A 19,962-nucleotide genomic window follows, 5' to 3' on the forward strand; every position below is an offset into this window, starting at 1 on the left:
GCGTACTTTTCCAGGAAGATGTCCCCGGCGGAGCAAAATTATGACATTGGAAACCGCGAGTTACTGGCCATCAAGCTCGCTCTGGAAGAGTAGCGGCACTGGCTCGAAGGAGCTCAGCACCCCTTTGAAGTAATCACGGACCACAAGAACCTCCAGTATCTTCGAGAGGCCAGACGCCTAACTCCACAACAAGCACGGTGGGCCCTATTTTTCGCCCGCTTCCAGTTCACAATTACCTACCGTCATGGCCACAAGAACCTGAAAGCGGATGCCCTCTCCCGCCTCCACCAACCTGAAGTGCCTTTCAGTGACTGAAGTCCGCCTTCTGCACCGCACCTATCCTCTGTCACCCTGATCCCAACCACCGCTTCGTGGTCGAGGTAGATGCATCCACCCTGGGAGTGGGAGCGGTGTTATCACAATGGAAGGGCGAACCCCCTGTGCTCCATCCGTGTGCGTACTTTTCCAGGAAGATATCCCCGGTGGAGCAAAATTATGACATTGGAAACCGCGAGTTACTGGCCATCAAGCTCGCGCTGGAAGAGTAGCGGCACTGGCTCGAAGGAGCTCAGCACCCCTTTGAAGTAATCACGGACCACAAGAACCTCCAGTATCTTCGAGAGGCCAGACGCCTAACTCCACGACAAGCACGGTGGGCCCTATTTTTCACCCGCTTCCAGTTCACAATTACCTACCGTCCTGGCCACAAGACCCTGAAAGCGGATGCCCTCTCCCGCCTCCACCAACCTGATCCTTCTCTCGACGACTCTGAGCCAATCCTCTCCCCCACGGTGTTTGTGTGCCCGATTGAATGGGCCTTAGATGATCAAATTCGTGCCGCCACTCTAGAAGAACCAGCTCCGCTGGGAGGTCCGGAAGGGAAGAGGTATGTGCCCACACCTCACCCTTCTCACCCTTCTGGACTCCATTCACACCTCCCCGGGATCAGGTCACCCAGGCCGCCTACGAACCCTCTCGCTCCTCCGGAACCGATACTGGTGGCCCAGCATGGCTCAGGATGTCGCTCACTTCATGAGGAGCTGTTCGGTCTGTGCCATAACCTCCACTCCACGCCGTCTACCAGAGGGCAAGTTGGTTCCACTGCCCATCCCACGCCGACCCTGGTCCCATCTAGGGATAGATTTTGCCACAGATCTTCCATCTTCCCAGGGATACACTACCATTTTGGTGGTTGTCGATAGATTCTCAAAAGCCTGCAAACTAATTCCGCTCCGAGGATTACCTACAGCCTTCGAAACGGCAGAAACTCTCTTCCATCACGTCTTCAGAAATTTTGGAATCCCAGAGGACATAGTGTCGGACAGAGGGCCCCAATTCACCTCCAGGGTCTGGCGTAGTTTCTTCCGGCTACTGGGGGTATCCGTTAGTCTATCATCAGGTTATCACCCCCAGACGAATGTCCAGACCGAATGAAAGATCCAGGAGGTGGGACGCTACTTACGAGCTCCGACGGCGGGACGGCCGACTGCAATACCTGGTAGACTGGGAAGGTTACTGGCTGGAAGAAAGATCGTGGGTGGATAAGGATGATATATTGGATCCATCACTCCTCTCGGAATTCCATCAGGCCCATCCGGATCGACCTGCTCCCAGGGGGCGCGGTCGCCCACGCCGTCGGTTACGGGCGCCAGGAGACGCCCGTGGGGGAGGGGGTACTGTAACGGACTCACCAGCCCCACCATCCACCTGCACCCGTTGGCAATCACCCGATTACTAATCACCCACACCTGATTCCACTTTCCAGACACTATAAGACACTACTCACCCCTCTCCTCCATTGACTGGTCTTGAGGTTACGATCTCTTCGTGACTCCGATCACCTACCCGTGGATCATCTGCCCTTGATTGGACGGACGCCCTCCGCGAGTTCGTACAGCCGAGAGGGGAAAGAAACATAAGACTATCGCTTAAGTTGATGGAGCTTCACCGAACCCCTTAGTTGTTACTGTTTCGCTTTGACTCCATTCTTTTGTTTGATTGAATAAAGAAGCTCTTACCGCAATTACCGCTTACCGTTCGCCTCTTCATCCTGTGCGTGACACATTGACAGATTTTTATGAGTTTATCCCTATTTTTCCCAGTCTCTGAAGCATTTCATACATTACTTCTTTTATTCTTTCTTTTTGTTGTTGTTGTTCAGTCATTTAATTTAGATGCGTTGTTTTTTTTGTTTAGCTTTTTTGGTTACCTGCCCTTTTTAATAACTTTCACTTGGGTAAAGTTGGTTTTATATTCGCACATTCGCACTTCTGTTACTTTGTTAATCACACTACATCGGACATTCAGCGGACATTCACAAGTAAATATGACATTAAAACAATACTTGTCCATTTTGATCGATTGTGAAAAAAATGTAGTAGATTACAATGATGTCGCTGATTAGAATTTACAAAAAATAACTTTATTGCACATATAATTAGAAAGTTATTGAATGCGGAAATGTGTGAATGTGTGAATATAAAACCAACTTTACCCAAGTAGCCATATCTCACTTCTATTTGTGTGATATTGCTTATATACACATGTATGTATATATAAAATCAAATAAATTTATAAGTTCGTACAGCTTTCTTATTCACAGAGTCTCTGATACTGTCAATATAAATACATATTTCAGTCAACAAAACCATAAAATTGTTTTTTTTTATTGGTAAATTTACATGTAAATTTTATTGGTAAATTTACATGTAATATGCTCTGGTCCGCTCCCTGCTTACCGGGGTGATGAGATTCATAGCAGACTGTCATCACTCAATGGCTGGATGTCTAAGTGGTGCCCGCAAAATAACATGCGTGGTGCCGCTCTTCTCTCTAGAAATATGGCACATAGTCTTAGAGTTCGTACTTGACTAACTGGAGCCCAGGTCAGGAAGCAGACAGACTGGCTAAACCGACCGTCTGCTAGCCGCCTCACGTCACCAAAGTCAGTTAACTCTCAGCACATAGAAACTTTTTCACCTAGATATCACTCTATAGAGACTGTGTCTGTTCCCGAACTAGAAAATACAGAAAACATCCAAACCAAAGTAATAGTAACAATTTAATTGATGTTCAACAAATAAAAAAACGATATAATACAGATAAACACATGATAAAGCTTGGCTTATTAAATATTAGATCCCTTTCTTCAAAAGCACTTTTTGTAAATGATATGTTCACTGACCATAAACTAGATGTGCTTTGTCTGACAGAAACCTGGCTAAAACAAGATGATTACATTACTTTAAACGAGTCTACACCCCAAGATTACTGTTACAAACATGAACCGCGTCCAAAAGGTAAAGGGGGAGGTGTTGCTACAATTTATAGAAATATTTTCAGTATCTCTCAGAGGTTGGGTTTCAAGTATAATTCATTCAAGTAATGGTGCTTCATATAACATTATCCAAAGAAACAAGTGTTAATAATAAATCCTGTGATGTTTGTACTGGCTACTGTATACAGGCCACCAGGGCACCATACAGACTTTATTAAAGAATTTTCTGATCTTCTATCGGAGTTAGTGCTGACTGCAGATAAAGTCCTAATCGTTGGTGATTTTAATATCCATGTTGATAATGACAGAGATTCGTTAGGATCAGCATTTATAGACATTCTAAACTCAATTGGTGTTAAACAACACGTGTCAGGACCTACTCATTGTCGAAATCATACTCTAGATTTAATACTGTCACATGGAATTGATGTCAGTGGCGTTGAAATTTTGCAGCAGAGCGATGATATCTCAGATCATTATCTAGTCTCCTGTATATTCCATATAGCTAAAGCTGTAAAGCCAACTTCTTGTTACAAATATGGTAGAACCATTACCTCTACCTCTGCTGCAGGGATACAATACATGTATGTTAGACCCGATTCCATCTAAACTACTAAAAGAGCTGCTTCCAGAAGTCATAGATCCTCTTTTGGCTATTATTAATTCATCATTGTCATTAGGATATGTCCCCAAAACCTTCAAATTGGCTGTTATTAAGCCTCTCATTAAAAAACCACAACTCGACCCCAAAGAACTAGTTAATTACAGACCGATCTCAAATCTCCCTTTTCTGTCAAAGATACTAGAAAAGGTAGTATCCTCACAATTATATTCCTTCCTAGAGAAAAATGATATCTGTGAGGAATTCCAGTCAGGATTTAGATCGTATCATAGTACTGAGACTGCTCTCATTAGAGTTACAAATGACCTGCTTCTATCATCTGATTGTGGTTGTATCTCTTTATTAGTTCTACTGGATCTTAGCGCTGCGTTCGACACTATCGACCACAACATTCTTTTGAATAGACTAGAAAACTTTGTTGGCATTAGTGGAAGTGCCTTAGCATGGTTCAAATCGTACTTATCTGACCGCCATCAGTTCGTAGCAGTGAATGAAGAGGTATCATATCGATCACAAGTGCAGTATGGAGTACCTCAAGGCTCAGTACTAGGGCCGTTACTTTTCACGCTTTACATGTTACCCTTGGGAGATATTATCAGGAGACATGGTGTTAGCTTTCACTGTTATGCTGATGATACTCAGCTCTATATTTCTTCGCGCCCGGTGAAACACACCAAATTGAGAAACTAACGGAATGCATAGTCGATATAAAAACTGGATGACGAGTAATTTTTACTTCTAAATTCTGAAAAACAGAGGTGTTAATTATCGGACCTAAAACCCCACATGTAATAACCTAGAACATTATCTAACACTTGACGGCTGCTCTGTCAATTCTTCTTCATCAGTCAGGAACCTAGGTGTGCTGTTCGATAGCAATCTGTCATTTGAAAGCCATGTTTCTAGCATCTGTAAAACTGCATTTTTCATCTCAAAAGCATATCTAAATTGCGACCAATGCTCTCAACGTCAAATGCAGAAATGTTAATTCATGCATTTATGACCTCAAGGTTAGACTATTGTAATGCTTTATTGGGTGGTTGTTCTGCACGCTTGATCAACAAACTACAGTTAGTCCAAAATGCAGCAGCTAGAGTCCTTACTAGAACCAGGAAATATGACCATATTAGCCCGGTTCTGTCAACACTGCACTGGCTCCCTATCAAGCATCGGATAGATTTTAAAATCTTGTTAATTACTTATAAAGCCCTGAATGGTTTAGCTCCTCAGTACTTGAGCGAGCTCTTATCGCATTATAGTCCTCCACGTCCGCTGCGTTCTCAAAACTCTGGCCGTTTGATAATACCTAGAATATCAAAATCGACTGCGGGCGGCAGATCCTTTTCCTATTTAGCACCCAAACTCTGGAACAGTCTACCTAACACTGTTCGGGAGGCAGACACACTTTGTCAGTTTAAATCTAGATTAAAGACCCATCTTTTAGCCTGGCTTACACATAACGCGTGTCACGCTTCTATTATTCAAATCCGTTAAAGGATTGTTAGGCTGCATTAATTAGATCAACCGGAACCGAACACTCCCCATAACACACGATGTACTCGTTACATCGTAAGTTGAATGGCATCTGCGCTAATGTTTGTCTGTTTCTTTCCTAGTCTGTTTCTCAGTCCGTGTCCGATCAGATGGTGGGTCGGGCGCCGGGAGGTGATGTCTGCGGCCCTGATCGTCGGCGGAGACCAGGACGCCCGGATGACCCCAGAGATATATCCCCAGATATATCAACCAAAAATAACAAAATAAATAAAATATAATAAAATACCTAACTACATAATACTACTATTGTTAGAAATTGCAACAAAATTAAAATAGAAATATAAACTTTTGAACTGCGGGTTTCTGACCCCGACTGAGTCTGGTTTCTCCCAAGGTTTTTTTTTTCTCCATTCTGTCTCGGAGGGAGTTTTGGTTCCTTGCCGCTGTCGCCTCTGGCTTGCTCAGTTGGGGACACTTAATTTCTAGCGATTATCGCCGATTTGATTGCACAGATACTATTTAAACTAAACTGAGCTAGACAATGACATCTCTGAATTCAATAATGAAATGCCTTTAACTGAAAATTGAGTGTTTAATCTTATCATTATACATTACTGACACTCCGTTCTCCAATTTGATACTGTTAAGTGCTTTGACACAATCTGTATTGTAAAAGCGCTATATAAATAAAGGTGACTTGACTTGACTTGACATGAATGTGAAATTTGGTCAACAGAATAAGTTAATTAAGTAAAAGTACTGTTCCTCTTGGTCAGGATAGTCAGTAAAGCCAAAAAGTGTATTTTCCCATAAGAGTGAAGAAGGGTTTAAACACTGAATATTTTCAATAATAAACTCTTGGATCTTACACCACAGTGTAACGCAGTATGTACAGTGCCAAAATAACTGCAAGACAATTTACATTCATTCCTTTTTTTAAATTTTGTAAATAATGATTTGCTGGATAAAATCTGTGAATGAGCTTATAAGAAACTTCTTTAATATTATTTCTAAGATGATATTTCTGTGGTAACAACCACACTTTTCTCCGGCAAATCAGTTTTCCATACAATAAGGAGACCCAGTGAGACAAAATATAGTGTACAGTAACAATTTCCCTTTGGAAGAGAGTACGAATAGCTCTATTATTACTCTTGTGGTATGATGAAAAACACATTTTACCAACATAAGGTTTAGTAACATCAGAAGACACTGAACCTGGAGAATGGTCTTCATCAATACCTCTAAAGAGCATTTGTGTACCTGAAGGAACTGAACCAAAAACCATTGCAAATTCTTTCTGAGTAACTGGTATTTTATAATAAGAAAGGAATTCATCGTAAGAAAAGAGTGATCCTCCTTTATTATATAACTGACTAACCAATTTAATATCGTTGTCAAACCAGTTCTTTAAAAACAGAGATTTGTGTTTATGAAGAATATTTCTGTTATTCCAGATGAAAAATTGTGCTTATATATTAATGACCAAGATAGGAGCACTTGTTTGTGGAAAGCAGATAACGCTGGAATTTTATCTATATTATAATTACACAACAAAACAAAACTAAGACCACCAATATTTGAAAAAGCATAATGAGGAATAAAATCCCAGACAGAAGTGGGTTTTTTGAAGTGATGCTTAATCATATTAATCTTAAAGGTATGGTTCATTGAGGTGAAATCTAAGAAGTTAAGGCCACCATTCTCATATGTATTCATAATTATAGCCTTTTTAACATAGTGTGTTCAATTTTTCCATAAGAAATCAAATAGCATTTTATCAATATTTTTACTAGTAAGGTTATCGAGATACAAAGATAAGGAGGCATATGTCAGTCGCTATACCTTCAGTCTTCGTAAGGAGAACTTCAGGGAGAGATCTCTTTGAAGCCAGAAGTTGAATTTGTTTTTTTTAGTTTTATCAATTATGGGGTTAAAATTCAGAGAACATCTTTTCAGCTGGTCTTTAACAATAATTATACCCAAGTATGTAACACTATCCTTGACAGGAATGTTAGTAATACTTGTTAAATCACAGTCTTTAACAGCCATTAGCTCACACTTACTAATATTGAGATAAAGACCAGAGGCACTAGAAAACTTATTAATAACATTAACTGCAATTGGAATTTGGTCACTATTTTTCAGAAAAAGGGCTGTATCATCAGCTAACCGGCTTATAATCATTTCTCTATTTGCAATTGAGATACCTTTAAGAATACTTTTTTAAACATGCATAGATAATAACTGTGTTACACGCAGGAAAAGATACGGAGGAATAGGACAACCCTGTCTAATACCTCTTTCTAAATCAAATCTAGAGGTAGTTCCGTGTTTGAGTTTGATTGAGCAGTTTGCATTATTATACAGGGTTTCAACTGCTGTACAAAAGAACTCACCAAAGCCAAAAACCTGTAAAGAAGAAAATACAAAATTATGCTACAGTGTCAAAAGCTTTACGAAAATCTAGAAGAGAAATAATAGTGTGGTCCATGCAGTCAGCAGATGGCGGTAATGCTGTATGTTTGCTATTGTTGTGATCCGCTGTGAAGAAGAAGAAGAAGACCGTTATCTCCGCCATTAGACCGCTCTTGGTTCGCTTTAATGGTGTCTTCCAGATTCAGAAACGCAAACTTTATTCTTTTTCTGCTTCTTCATCTTCTTTTTTAAATAGCATATACATCATTATGTATTTAAAACAGTCTTAGTCTGCATAAAAAGCTCTCTGTTGGCATCAAGTGGTTGTGTTAACAGTCTGTTGGGTGTGGTTCAGAAACGAACTTTAAGTAAGTTATTAATAATATCTGTCTAAGTCTGATTTTACTGAAATCTTCAACATGATGAAGAGCGCTTCCAGATGCTTTCCGATTGTTCTGCTATTGTGCGGTAAGTGGACGATTTCTGCTGTTTCTTTAACACTTTCGGTTTCACTCCTAACAGTAGTAACTACTTGGGTAAAGTTGGTTTTATATTGGCACATTCGGACTTCTGCATTCAATTACTTTGTTAATCACACTACATCGGACATTCAACTTTATTGCACATATAATTATAAAGTTATTGAACGCGGAAATGTGTGAATGTGCGAATATAAAACCAACTTTACCCAAGTAAAGAAAAAGTATGTTGACAGCCGACAAAAAGGGCGCTAATGCAATCTATTCTTGCTTATAAGAAACTGAAACTGACGCGAAGGAGAGTGGACTCGTGATGGCAAGAAAAAAACATGAAGATAAAGGCGGATGTTGGGAGAAGCTGAAATTAAATAAGTAAATAAAAAGCGAACAGTTATCAGGTACTGTAGAGCATGTAGGCTATGAGCACTGTTTAATCCTAGGACTAGTTCAAACGTTCACTGTTATTTATTACTCCGCATTAGCCCCTTTCGCACAGTAACACCAGGCAGATTTACCGGAAGTGCTGTGCAGAATTTCGACTCCCCCCTCGCGTGCATGCGCACGACGTCAGCTGATGACGTCCGTCTGTGCGGCTGTTTTATTTCTCGTTTGTTTACAGAGATATTAATAAACACTCTTTTCTAAACACCGCTGATTACTGCAGGCTTCGACAGTTTAAGCAATACAGGATATTATGTTTACGTCCTGCGTGTTGTTTGCTTAGATTAAAATATTATGTAAAATATATTATTTATTAGTTTAAAATGCTATTATTATTTAAATATTATTTACTTTAAAATATTATATTTATTTGATTTATTTAAATATGATTACATTTATTCCCATTGTGCAGTGTTTATTATTTACTACTATACGCAGTCCAATAATAGCCTATACCATGTGCAATATGTAAATATTCTAATATTTTGAGATACTGATGTTTGACTTTCATGAGCTGTAAGCTCTAATCATCAAAATTAAAAGAAAAAACTTTTGAAATGTTTTACTTTACATGCAATGAATCTAAAATATATGAAAGTTTCACTTTTGAAATAACTTACAAGAAAAATGAACTTTTTCATAACATTCTAATTTATTGAGATGCACCTGTATTTAACTGCTAAATCTTCAGGACATCAAAGAGCCATATCTAGACTGGGACATGGCAGTGATTTTTTTTATTTTTTTTATTTTATTTACCCCATATTTGTAGAAGAAACTGACAAAGCAAACACAGTTCTTTGACAGGGAAATTAGGACCAGTTGAATTCAGCAGGTGTTTGAGTGCCCTCAACCCATCCGAACTCAAAGAGGATTAACATTCTTGAACAGCTCTGAAATCTAGCTTCTCTATTCTTTTTGCATTCTATCTAATTGTTTTCTTTTAATTTATTATGCAATTAACAAAAAGCAAAAAAAAAAAAAAAAAAAGAGAGACCTCTAACACTAGCTCTCTCTATTCTATCTGTTTTCTTTTTATTTATTATAAAATTTAAAAAACCTTGCTACGTGTACCGCGTAACTGCTCTTTTGTTTGTTTTTGATTGCTTCCATTGTCCTCATTTGTAAGTCGCTGTGGATAAAAACGTCTGCTAAATGACTGAATCTAAATGTAAATCTAAACAGGCATCATAAGAAGCTTGTCTCTTCAATATCCTAATGATTTAGCAGTTAAATTCATAGTTAAAAATCCACTTTGACTAATGCATAAACAGCAGTGTGGTGACAGAGTAACTAAAGCAGGGTCTCCATTAGGGATGTGCGCTACGACTAATTTGACTGTCGTTTAAACGGAAGTTTTGTATCCGACTAGTCGACTAGTCTAAAAGCTAGAAACCCCCAAAAAATGGCAAAAGAAAAAAAACTGTGCGTGTATAACAGCCTACACTTGAAATACTTAATCTTTGCATCACACTGTCAAATCCCTCAATGAAATCTGCTAAAAATAGGTCACGATTATGCCGTATGCTTGCCTCACGTTATCATCATTTAATTTTAGGCGGTCGTTAAACAGAAAAAAAGTAAGAGCATAGCATACACTCAACATAAACCAGTGCATAGCTTATTCATTCAGATCAGCTGGAGCAATGCAGAAATGGAAAATAGACTGACAGATTTCTTCATTTTCATATAAAGTTAGCCAACATATTAAAACACAAGTCAAAAAAAACAAAACAAAACAAAAAAAAACAGGAAAGTTTATCAAGGAATAGCATTAAACGGCTTTTAAAAATGTACTTAATGTTGGCTATATTGTCTAAAAACAAAACAATGCTCGTTTTACTTATGCTGAGTTCACACTGCACGATTTTCAAACTCGTCGGATCGCTGTTGTGTTCACACTGCGTGACTATCTGGGGTAGCATTCAGTCGCTGCTGTGTTCACATTGCACGATGGATCGGCGACAGGAGCTTTCACATTGCACGACTTAACAACAGGAAGAATCGCCGACATCTCTGTCTGATCCGCAAACTATGTTTCACAACAAAACACACGCGAGAAGTGATAAGGAAATAACGCGAGAACCCGCGTGCATCAGACCATTGTTCTCGAGCGAGACTGGAAGTATTAAAAAAATATAGCCCGCAAATGGTCTGTGCACTGATTTCCAGCTACAAAAAGAAAGACAGATTATGCAGGAGGGAGATGCAGGGAACAGGGATTGTGTTCTGCAAAGAGTGGTAAATAATAATTTGCAGTAACTGTTATGCTGATGTTGCGGCTGGTCAATTGTTTGTGCTTGTTTCTGTATGATATAATTGTACATATTAAAATACTGATATGGTCTATAACTCACTGAACTTCCCTCTGCCCTGTATCTTTGTCTCTCGTTGGCTGAAGGTCATCGCGATGAAGTTTTCAGTCAGAAATCATTGCACACAGCATGATTGTGAATCGCCGACAGCTCCAGATATTTAGCATGCCAAATATTTCACGGGCGTCGGCGACGTGTCGGCGATTCTCTCAGATCGCGTCTTTGGTAATTCACACTGCGCGATTGTCACTCGCGTGAACGAGCTCCGATTTGCCTCCGATGTCGGGCATTTGTCGGTGATTTATCAAAACATGTCGGTGAGTGAAAAATCGGGCTAAAATCGTGCAGTGTGAACTCGGCATTAGTCAGACCATGCACATTTGTTCAGTGAATTTAACATGTTAACGTGGTCTGGCGAAAGACGGGACTAGAGGCGATTCTGCTCTTGGAAAAAAACGCGCTCGGCAGGAACTGAAGTCACAGGCACACAGAGAGATAACTACAAGCAAGCAAACAGTTTCGAAAAGAGTCTGGAAATCCCGCACCACCACCGAAGTGGGTCTTTAGAGGAATAGACAGCGCGGATGGGATCGCGGACCGCAGCGGCGGTTATGACATGATTGACATTTGCTGGCTTTGGCTAGCCTCCAAGCTAACGCATACGTGCCTGTATTGAATATGATTACGCATCGCTCCAGTAGAGTTATTGTAAGCCAATTTGACATTACACAGTTTACACACAACTTCTCCGTTCAATCGGCCTGGACGAACGGCCCGAGCAGCCCACTTGAGTCAAACAGTCTAATTAATGTAGCGTGCTCCGGCTCAGTACACCGGCTCAAAAGCTCTCGTCAATGTCAAAATGTTTGAAATAGCCAATCAAAGTGTAGAAGGCGGGATTTACCGTTCATAGAGCTAAGCTGCACTGCACTTGAATGCAAGGTAAAATGTAGCTAAACATAACGAGACAATTCAGTAATATTTGCTATTATTTACGATATAATGTAACAATGTAATTTAGTTTCTTTCTTTTTGTCTTCACCTGCCTAATGTAGTAAAATGTTGAGTGAATCAATAAAAATAAAAAAATAAATAGAATAAAATAATAAAAAATTTAAAAAAGATAGCAAGTGACATCACTAGCGGAAGGTGTCTGAGAGTGCAAGTGCAAGTCTGCAGCCAGACCCTTTTGAAATTGATAAGCAATATAGATGACGCCATTGTTTACAATACAACCGGAGCACACGCTGCTGAGGTGAGGAGCGGGACAAATAGAGGCAGTTTAGCCAATCACAACCCACTGGGCCAGCTAACCAATCAGAGATCATCGCGTATTTCTGAGGGAGGGGCTTCATAAAACCAGGAAATGATCAAATGAAATGAAAAATAATAAAATGATAAAAAAATAAAAATAACCAAGCAATAACACATTTTAGACTGCACCCCATAAACACAAACAAGCCTAGAAAAAAAACAGTCAACCACCCCTTTAAGTCATGTAATCCTATTCTAGTAGACTCTCCGAACCAAATTTCTGACCTGTAAATGAGTGTAATAGGGGCCTTTAATAAGTCAAGTTGTGTTTATAAGACTGATTTCAGTTATCTGTTCATCACCAGCTGTGTTATGAGTTTAATCTCCTATAAACTGATTGTGTTTGTTCTGCAGGTGTGTTTGGTGCTGATGAAGTGAAGCCAGTGTCAGTGATGGAGGGGGATTCTGTCACTCTAAACCCTGATCTCACTCAAATAAAGACATTTTATCTGATGGAGTGGAGGTTTGGAGATCCAGTCATTGCTCAAATTGATGGAAAAGACATCTCGTATCCCAGTCACACTGAGAGATTCAGAGGCAGACTGCAGCTGGATCAGACTGGATCTCTGACCATCAAGAACATGAAAACCAAACACTCTGGACTCTATACACTACAGATCAGCCACAGTGCTGGGACCGCAGAAAGGAAATTCAATGTTACTGTCGATGGTGAGAATATGTATTTTTAATATTTAGATTTTTTTTATTTATTTATTTATTTTTTATTAAAGCACTTGTTTTCCTTTCTATTGTAATGTATCTGTTTGTACATGTCTAACACCTGCAAAGTTACAAAATGGATCAGTTGTTTACTGTTGGACAGTTGTTGTCGTCATGTCACAGAGACGCTGTGTGTTTGAATGCGAAAGCAAAACCACCGTAAGCCATATGACCGTAAAATGAACTAATCAACTATAAACCTTATATTCTACGTCAGTAACAGTGTTTAATATGTTTAATCTCTGTCTGAATGTCTTTTAGAGTCTGCATCTGATGCTGTTAAAGCTGAAATGACGAGTGTTTCATTGAAGGAGGGAGATCATGTCACTCTTCAGACTGATGTTACTCAGCTATCCGGAGATGAGCTGATAGTGTGGAGGTATGGAGATGAAGGAAAACTCATAGCTAAAGCTGATATAGAGGCTAAGAGCTCACCATTATATTATGATGAGAGATTCAGAGACAGACTGGAGCTGGATCAGACCGGATCTCTGATCATCACAAACACCAGAACCACAGACTCTGGATTTTATGCGGTGAAGATCAGCAGCAAAAAACAGACGTCACACCAGAAATATGTTGTTACCATCAGTGGTGAGTAAGTCTTTTATAGTAATGATTGTTTATCGGCTGTCTGTTATAGATCAGATACATTCACACTAATGTCTAGGATTACGAATTGTAAGAAATCTAGACATCTAGTGGTGAAACTCTGGTATTACATTTGATTTGATTTGATTTATTTATTTTTCATCAGATAGCTTTATTTAGTCTGTCGCCATTTTTGGACTTTAAGTGCCTTTGCTGAGTTTGCTCAATTTTTTACTTATATACTGCATTAATTAAAAATAATATAAAATGTGTTTTTGTTTCCTATTTTTTTTTTTATTATTTTATATGAAATGAATAGTGTATACTTTAGCGATGAATATTGTTTTCTAAAGCTGTTTCATACCCAAACATGACAGCTTTCTCTGGGTCAGCGGCAGTGCCAGCACAGATTTACATTTCCAGTGTGATTTTGTCAAAAGTTTAATAGACACAGGAGAATTGTTGTTATTTAGGGATGAGATTACATTCTGATGTTTATAATGATTGTTAAAAAGTGACGGTAAGTCTGGGTAGTTTGGTTCTTTTGGACAGTTCATTTGAATTAACTGGTTCAAAAAATAAATAATTACCAGCTTTTACGTTTTTACATAATGATGTCAATTCTATAATCCCAGCGGATGAAAATACACCCAAACACACTCCGATAAAGTCATTTTATAACTCAAATAATAACTACAAATATAACTTGGGCTTTCTACATTTATGATTTGCATCTGCACCCAATACAGGCATCAATGTGCAAATGTGGATATTTACATGTTTTATTTGTTTTTAAATAAACTCAGACTTGCCCGCTCGTTAAAGTCCTCCGTTCACTCATGATCATAGTATCAGCACAGCATCAGTCCAAGAGAAGCAGTTTGGTTCAGATGAAGCTCCATATCTCCAGCTCGTCGGCTCTCAGTATGTCGAACATGTTCTCGGTTCAGTGTGCTTGTGATTAGAAAACTGTTATAACCGATTCTTTACTCAAACCATATGGTTATTGTTCGGTAGTTCATGCACGCTCGTATCAGCAGCCAGAGCTGGGTGGTAACTGATTACATGTAATCTGGATTACGTAATCAGATTTTAAAAATTAAGTACTAGTAATTAGAGTAAATTACATTTTAATATGCTCGTAATCAGACTGTAGCTACTTTTTTTTATGGATTACATGATTACATATTATTCACACAATAGCAATATAATTTATTTGCAATTTATTGATTCTCTCTAAATCCTCTTTTTCATCTTTACTTTCTATAATTGTCTATACTGCTTATATACACTCTTCCATAAGAAGTCTGTCAGTTTTGTGGACGTTCACACAGAGATCAGTCATCAGTCAGGTGGAGACAGCATTTGAGCACTGGATTTACAAAAACCATTTCAGGTTTAAGAAGTGTTTCAGCATTGCATCAACTACTGATGAATACATTCATTTTTATTTGAATTATCATTCAGTAGGTTATTTAATCATGTGTTTCTATGTCTTCAGAAGGTTTTTGTCTCTCGAACACATTAAAATGGACATTCATAAATTCACAAACTTTTTTTTCTCATCTGATCCTCTTTCATCTAATATATTTACTTACAGTACCCCCTGAGATTTTAAAATAAGATTTTATTAAGTATCACATTTGCATGTTTATGGTTCTCTGATGTTGGTTATGGTCACAACATGCAGGTAAACAAATAAAATATTTCTTTTTTTTAGTAAGGGTTTTATTTTGATTGAATGACTCATTTTAATTTAACAATTTAATGATTTAATTAATTATTAGCTTTTCATTGAACTCATAAACCAACTACAGTTCCTTAAACCCCAGTTTGGGAAACCTTGACATAATATAATGTTTAATGCACTTCATGTTGTCAGTAACAATGAATGGAATATGTTTTCTTAATCTTTGTATTTTTATATCAGTATGGTATAAGATTATCCTATTTAAATCAATGTGATAAACAAGTTAGGTCAAAAGTAATCTAAAAGTAGTCTGATTATATTACCTAAAATGTGTAATGTAATTGATTACATTACTGACTACAATGTCATGTAATTTGGAATCAGTAACAGATTACAATTTGTAAGTAATCTACCGAGCTCTGTCAGCAGCTCATGCAGTTCTCTCAGCAAAGCATATCTCAGTTCAGTTGCAGTAACTGGAGTAACACATACTCCGGGATATTTGTTTATTTCAAATCAGAGTGACTGTCATTGAGTCACACCCGAAAGTAACGTGTGGATAAGTGCTGACCCAAGAATCAAACTGTTTCAAAAGATTCAGTCCAATTTGGTGAACTGGTTCGATGGGTTCATTTAAAAGAACCAGTTCAAAAGAATGGTTTGTTCACGAACTGGACATCACTATTGTTAAAGATAGATCTGACACACATTATGACTGTAATTATGTTCTGTCCAGGCTGGACTATTGCAATGCTCTCTTGGCAGGTCTTCCAGCCAGTTCCATCAAACCTCTACAATTAATCCAGAACGCAGCAGCAAGAGAGAAACAAAGTCAGATTTGCGAGTTTTTAATTTCTTTATAAATCGTAATTCTGACTTTATAACTCGCAAATTGTGAGTTTATATCTCACAATTCTGTGAAAAAAAAAAAAAAAAAAAAGTCAGAATTGTGAGATAAAAAGTCGCAATAACCTTTTTTTATTTTTTATTCAGTGGCGGAAACGGGCTTCCATACGTCACACCTCTGTTCATCAGTTTGCGCTGGCTAACAATAGCTGCTCGCATAAAATTCAAGGCATTAATGTTTGCCTACAAAAACACCTCTGGCTCTGCACCCCTTTCTTTATCTATATTCAGTACTTCAGACTTATGTGCCTCTAGAAGCTTGTGTCCTGCAGGTGAACGACGCTTTATTGTTCATCCCAAAGAGGCACTAAATCACTTTCACAGACTTTTACATTAAATGTTCCCTCCTGGTGACCTGCCCGACTCAATCCCAGCATCTTCAAGAATCAGCTAAAAACACATCTCTTCCATCTTTATTTGACCCTCTAACTCTAACACTCTCTATTCTAATTCTATTCTTATCTATTTGTTTTCTTTTTATTTATTATAAAAATGACCCTCTAACACTAGCATTCTGTATTCTGTTCAGACACCTTCAACATTTCTCACATTATCACGGTTTATTCGCTAGAGTTTAGAAAATGGTAATAAAATATGACAAGAATTAAGAGCTAAACTATAAATTGATCTTGATAATGTCAGATATGATAGAAAGGTATGTAATGAATTCGGTTGAATAGCTGTCAGCTGTTAAATAGAAGTACACAATTAGATAAAAACCAATTTAGCTCAACCAATTAACAAGCCATGCTTCATTTTTTTCGGTATGTGGTGTAAAAAGTTGTCATTAGCCAGGGCCGCTGCTGGCCAAATGGGTGTCCAAAGCAGGACTGTGTTGTCGTGGCCCCTCTCTCAAATATTATGGAAGAAAAAAAAACACCTACTATGGGGTCAAAATAGTACCTTAATAAAATATAAAAGTAAATAAATAAATAAATTGTAATTAATTAAGCAGTTTTACTACGATAAAACCATGGTTCATTTTTGTAAGGGTTGTGATGTTTTTCTTGAAGAAATTATAGAGGCTGTGTCATCTATTGCTAAAAGGTGGCCAAAAATGAAAGATTAAGGGATATTTGAATTAAATGTTTGGTCAATAGCCTATTAAACAAGGATATGATTAAGTGTAACAGCAGCAATTACCAGGTCTTTGGCGCCCTTTACAGGCATTTGTAATAACATGCCTATGTAATGTATGTAAATTGTTTATTTTGTATTACATTATGTATTTTAACAGCGTTATTCAATGAAACCATATAATTAATTACCCATCATTATTGCTTCATTGTTTATATAATATAATACATTTTAAGTCATTTTAAAGGCTGTTTTTGGCTTAGGTCTGTTCTTATAACCACAAATAAGTAAATAAATAAAATTATCTTAATACTTCTTTGTAAACTCGTAGTAAAACCATGGCTAATTTTCGTAAGGGAACATGAACTCAGGGAGAATATTAGATGCATTAGTGGTGGTTAAATTATTATTGAGGGCAAATTCCAGACGGCTTCTTTGTGCCCTTCAAGGGCACTTCGGGAAGGGGACACCATTTGTAGGGACGTTCCAAACAAAAGTGAACAACTGATCCACTTCACAGAAGTGATTTCCGTTTGTGATCATGTGATCTTCAGTTAGGAGATCTTGCGATGCATTTTAAAGCAAAGTTGGGGTTGATTTCAACTTCACATACAAACGTAAGTAGAATAGGCTGATTAAATTTGTCTTTATTTTAATGTAATATAAAACATTTTTCGTCAGTGACAGAAAGTTTAAGCAAGTTTAATTTGAAAAAGTTTAATAGTAAATAAAACACAGTGAGACAATATTTAAATAAAATAATAATAATGAGAAGAAATATTTATTTGCAACAACTGATGGAGCACTGAAAGCTGGACGCACGCGCAGCGTTGTCAAGGTAACGTTTGGTCCGTCATTCCCTAAACGCTTATAGGAGACAGTAATGCCATACAACCTTCAAAGAACACACTTCAAGGGCTCTGGACTTCCAAGGGAGTAGGGCATAAGGATGCTCACTTCTGTTTGGAATTGACCTTATGCACGGTTACTTCCTGGTTGTAGATAAGCCAGCTCAGTCATTTCCGGTCAAGTGTACTGTGCCGTAAGAGGAGCGTCCTTTGCTCGGTTTCTCCACATAATCCATTCACAATTAGGAGAAAAGTTTTGTTTGTCCACGTATTCCATTTCAGGAATGACAAAATGCGAATGTTAAACTTACGCGAGGGAATCCGTTAAATCATGCCGCGATCATTGCTATGATTGACAGCGGCAACGGAATGAATCACCTGACGAGCCGATGTCAAAATAAAGCTGCGCATTAAGTGATTCAGACTAAATTCAGACTAACAAAACTACAGGTCTGTGTTGGATAAAACTTAAACGATGTAGCCTACTTATTTAAATTAAATCTAAACATTTCAAAATACTGAATGCATTATTTATGTTACACCAACTCATTTAATTTGTATTTGACTATATAGGTATTTAAATAATTCAGCATTATAGACTGTGACTTTGTGACTTCCTGCACTTTATACTTCAGTGCGACAAAGTACTAAATTTGTTATATTTATTTTATAATAAATCAAAAGACGTGAAAATCTAAGTTGAAATGACAGCTGCAGCTAATGAGTGATCCTATACTGCCATCTCTTGGTTAAAACGGTAGTTTCATTTTCATCTTAAAAAGTCTATTTTTCGCCGAGACACGTTTTAAGCATATTTCTTCATGTCGTTTTCATGAATGAAAACTGAACCTTTAATAATGGGAATTTTACCACACAGAGTTGAGAAATAAAAAATGCCTTAAAATTTTATAAGATTTTAAAAATGTGTTCATAGCTTTGAAGGTAAGATATTGATTATTGAGAATACCATTAAGACGTTGTTTAAGAGATTAGCCTAACTGCCTAAACAGTTACGATAGTGTTTGTTTGTCAGCATTTAAATGCACAGTTATACTTACGTGGGTACTTTCCTGGACTCTGCATATAAAATTATATGTTCGTTAATAACATGAAACTGTATGTTAATTCCGCAATCATTATGGTGTTGCAATTATTTTGTTTCTCAGTTTCTGATAAGAATTAGGCAGGAGATGTTTCTGTGAGAGTCTCTACCTATATATCGCATATAAAATGAGCTTCACCGGAAGACGACGATGTGTGATTCCTCATGGTCTGTTGTTTATGCTGCTATTTGCGCTTATAAAGCTAAAGTCCTGAAAGGGGGAAAAAAAAAAAAAGCTTTGTTTGTCGGTTTAGGAAAATAATCTAAATGAATAAAATGCTGTCATTATACAATTCTCTGAAATTCTCTATGCTGCACGCAAGTTCAGATAACTCAAAAACTTGCATGAGCTCAGACCTGACATGAGATTTGATCGTAGCCACTGCTCACGTCCATATTGATAAATTCCAAGTTTTGCATAGAAACGACCGTACGCCCAATTTTCGGTCGTACGTTCGTTTCGTAAATGAGGCCCCATGAGTTAACTCAAGGGACAGAACATTTTACTTGTCTCTATAGCTGAATCCTTGTGATTTCTGGCAAAGATATCCACAAACTCGTCAAGATTTAGTGATTTTGCTCTTCTACATTCTATGCTTAGCATCCCCAGATCACTCAACCTGTCTTCTACCATGCTGCATCTGAGAAGAGTTTTGATAAGCTTTAGG

At 37.9% G+C, this 19,962-nt stretch overlaps 2 protein-coding genes across 3 annotated transcripts in view; one reads left to right on the plus strand and one right to left on the minus strand.

The window, feature by feature from the left end:
- The window catches only part of LOC131530792 (GTPase IMAP family member 8-like), a 96,707-nt gene that overhangs the window by 20,978 nt on the left and 55,767 nt on the right, over positions 1–19,962 (minus strand). The gene's annotated exons all lie outside the window — the stretch shown is intronic.
- The window catches only part of LOC131530785 (uncharacterized), a 59,210-nt gene continuing 47,192 nt past the window's right edge, over positions 7,945–19,962 (plus strand). Inside the window, exons 1-3 of the mRNA XM_058761237.1 lie at positions 7,945–8,279; positions 12,715–13,029; positions 13,342–13,674. Of these exons, the coding sequence (XP_058617220.1) occupies positions 8,231–8,279; positions 12,715–13,029; positions 13,342–13,674 (697 nt within the window). The 5' untranslated portion in view covers positions 7,945–8,230. The remainder of the gene's footprint in view (positions 8,280–12,714; positions 13,030–13,341; positions 13,675–19,962) is intronic.

The sequence above is a fragment of the Onychostoma macrolepis genome, chromosome 22 (genome assembly GCF_012432095.1).
Source record: "Onychostoma macrolepis isolate SWU-2019 chromosome 22, ASM1243209v1, whole genome shotgun sequence".
Classification (NCBI taxonomy): Eukaryota; Metazoa; Chordata; class Actinopteri; order Cypriniformes; family Cyprinidae; genus Onychostoma; species Onychostoma macrolepis.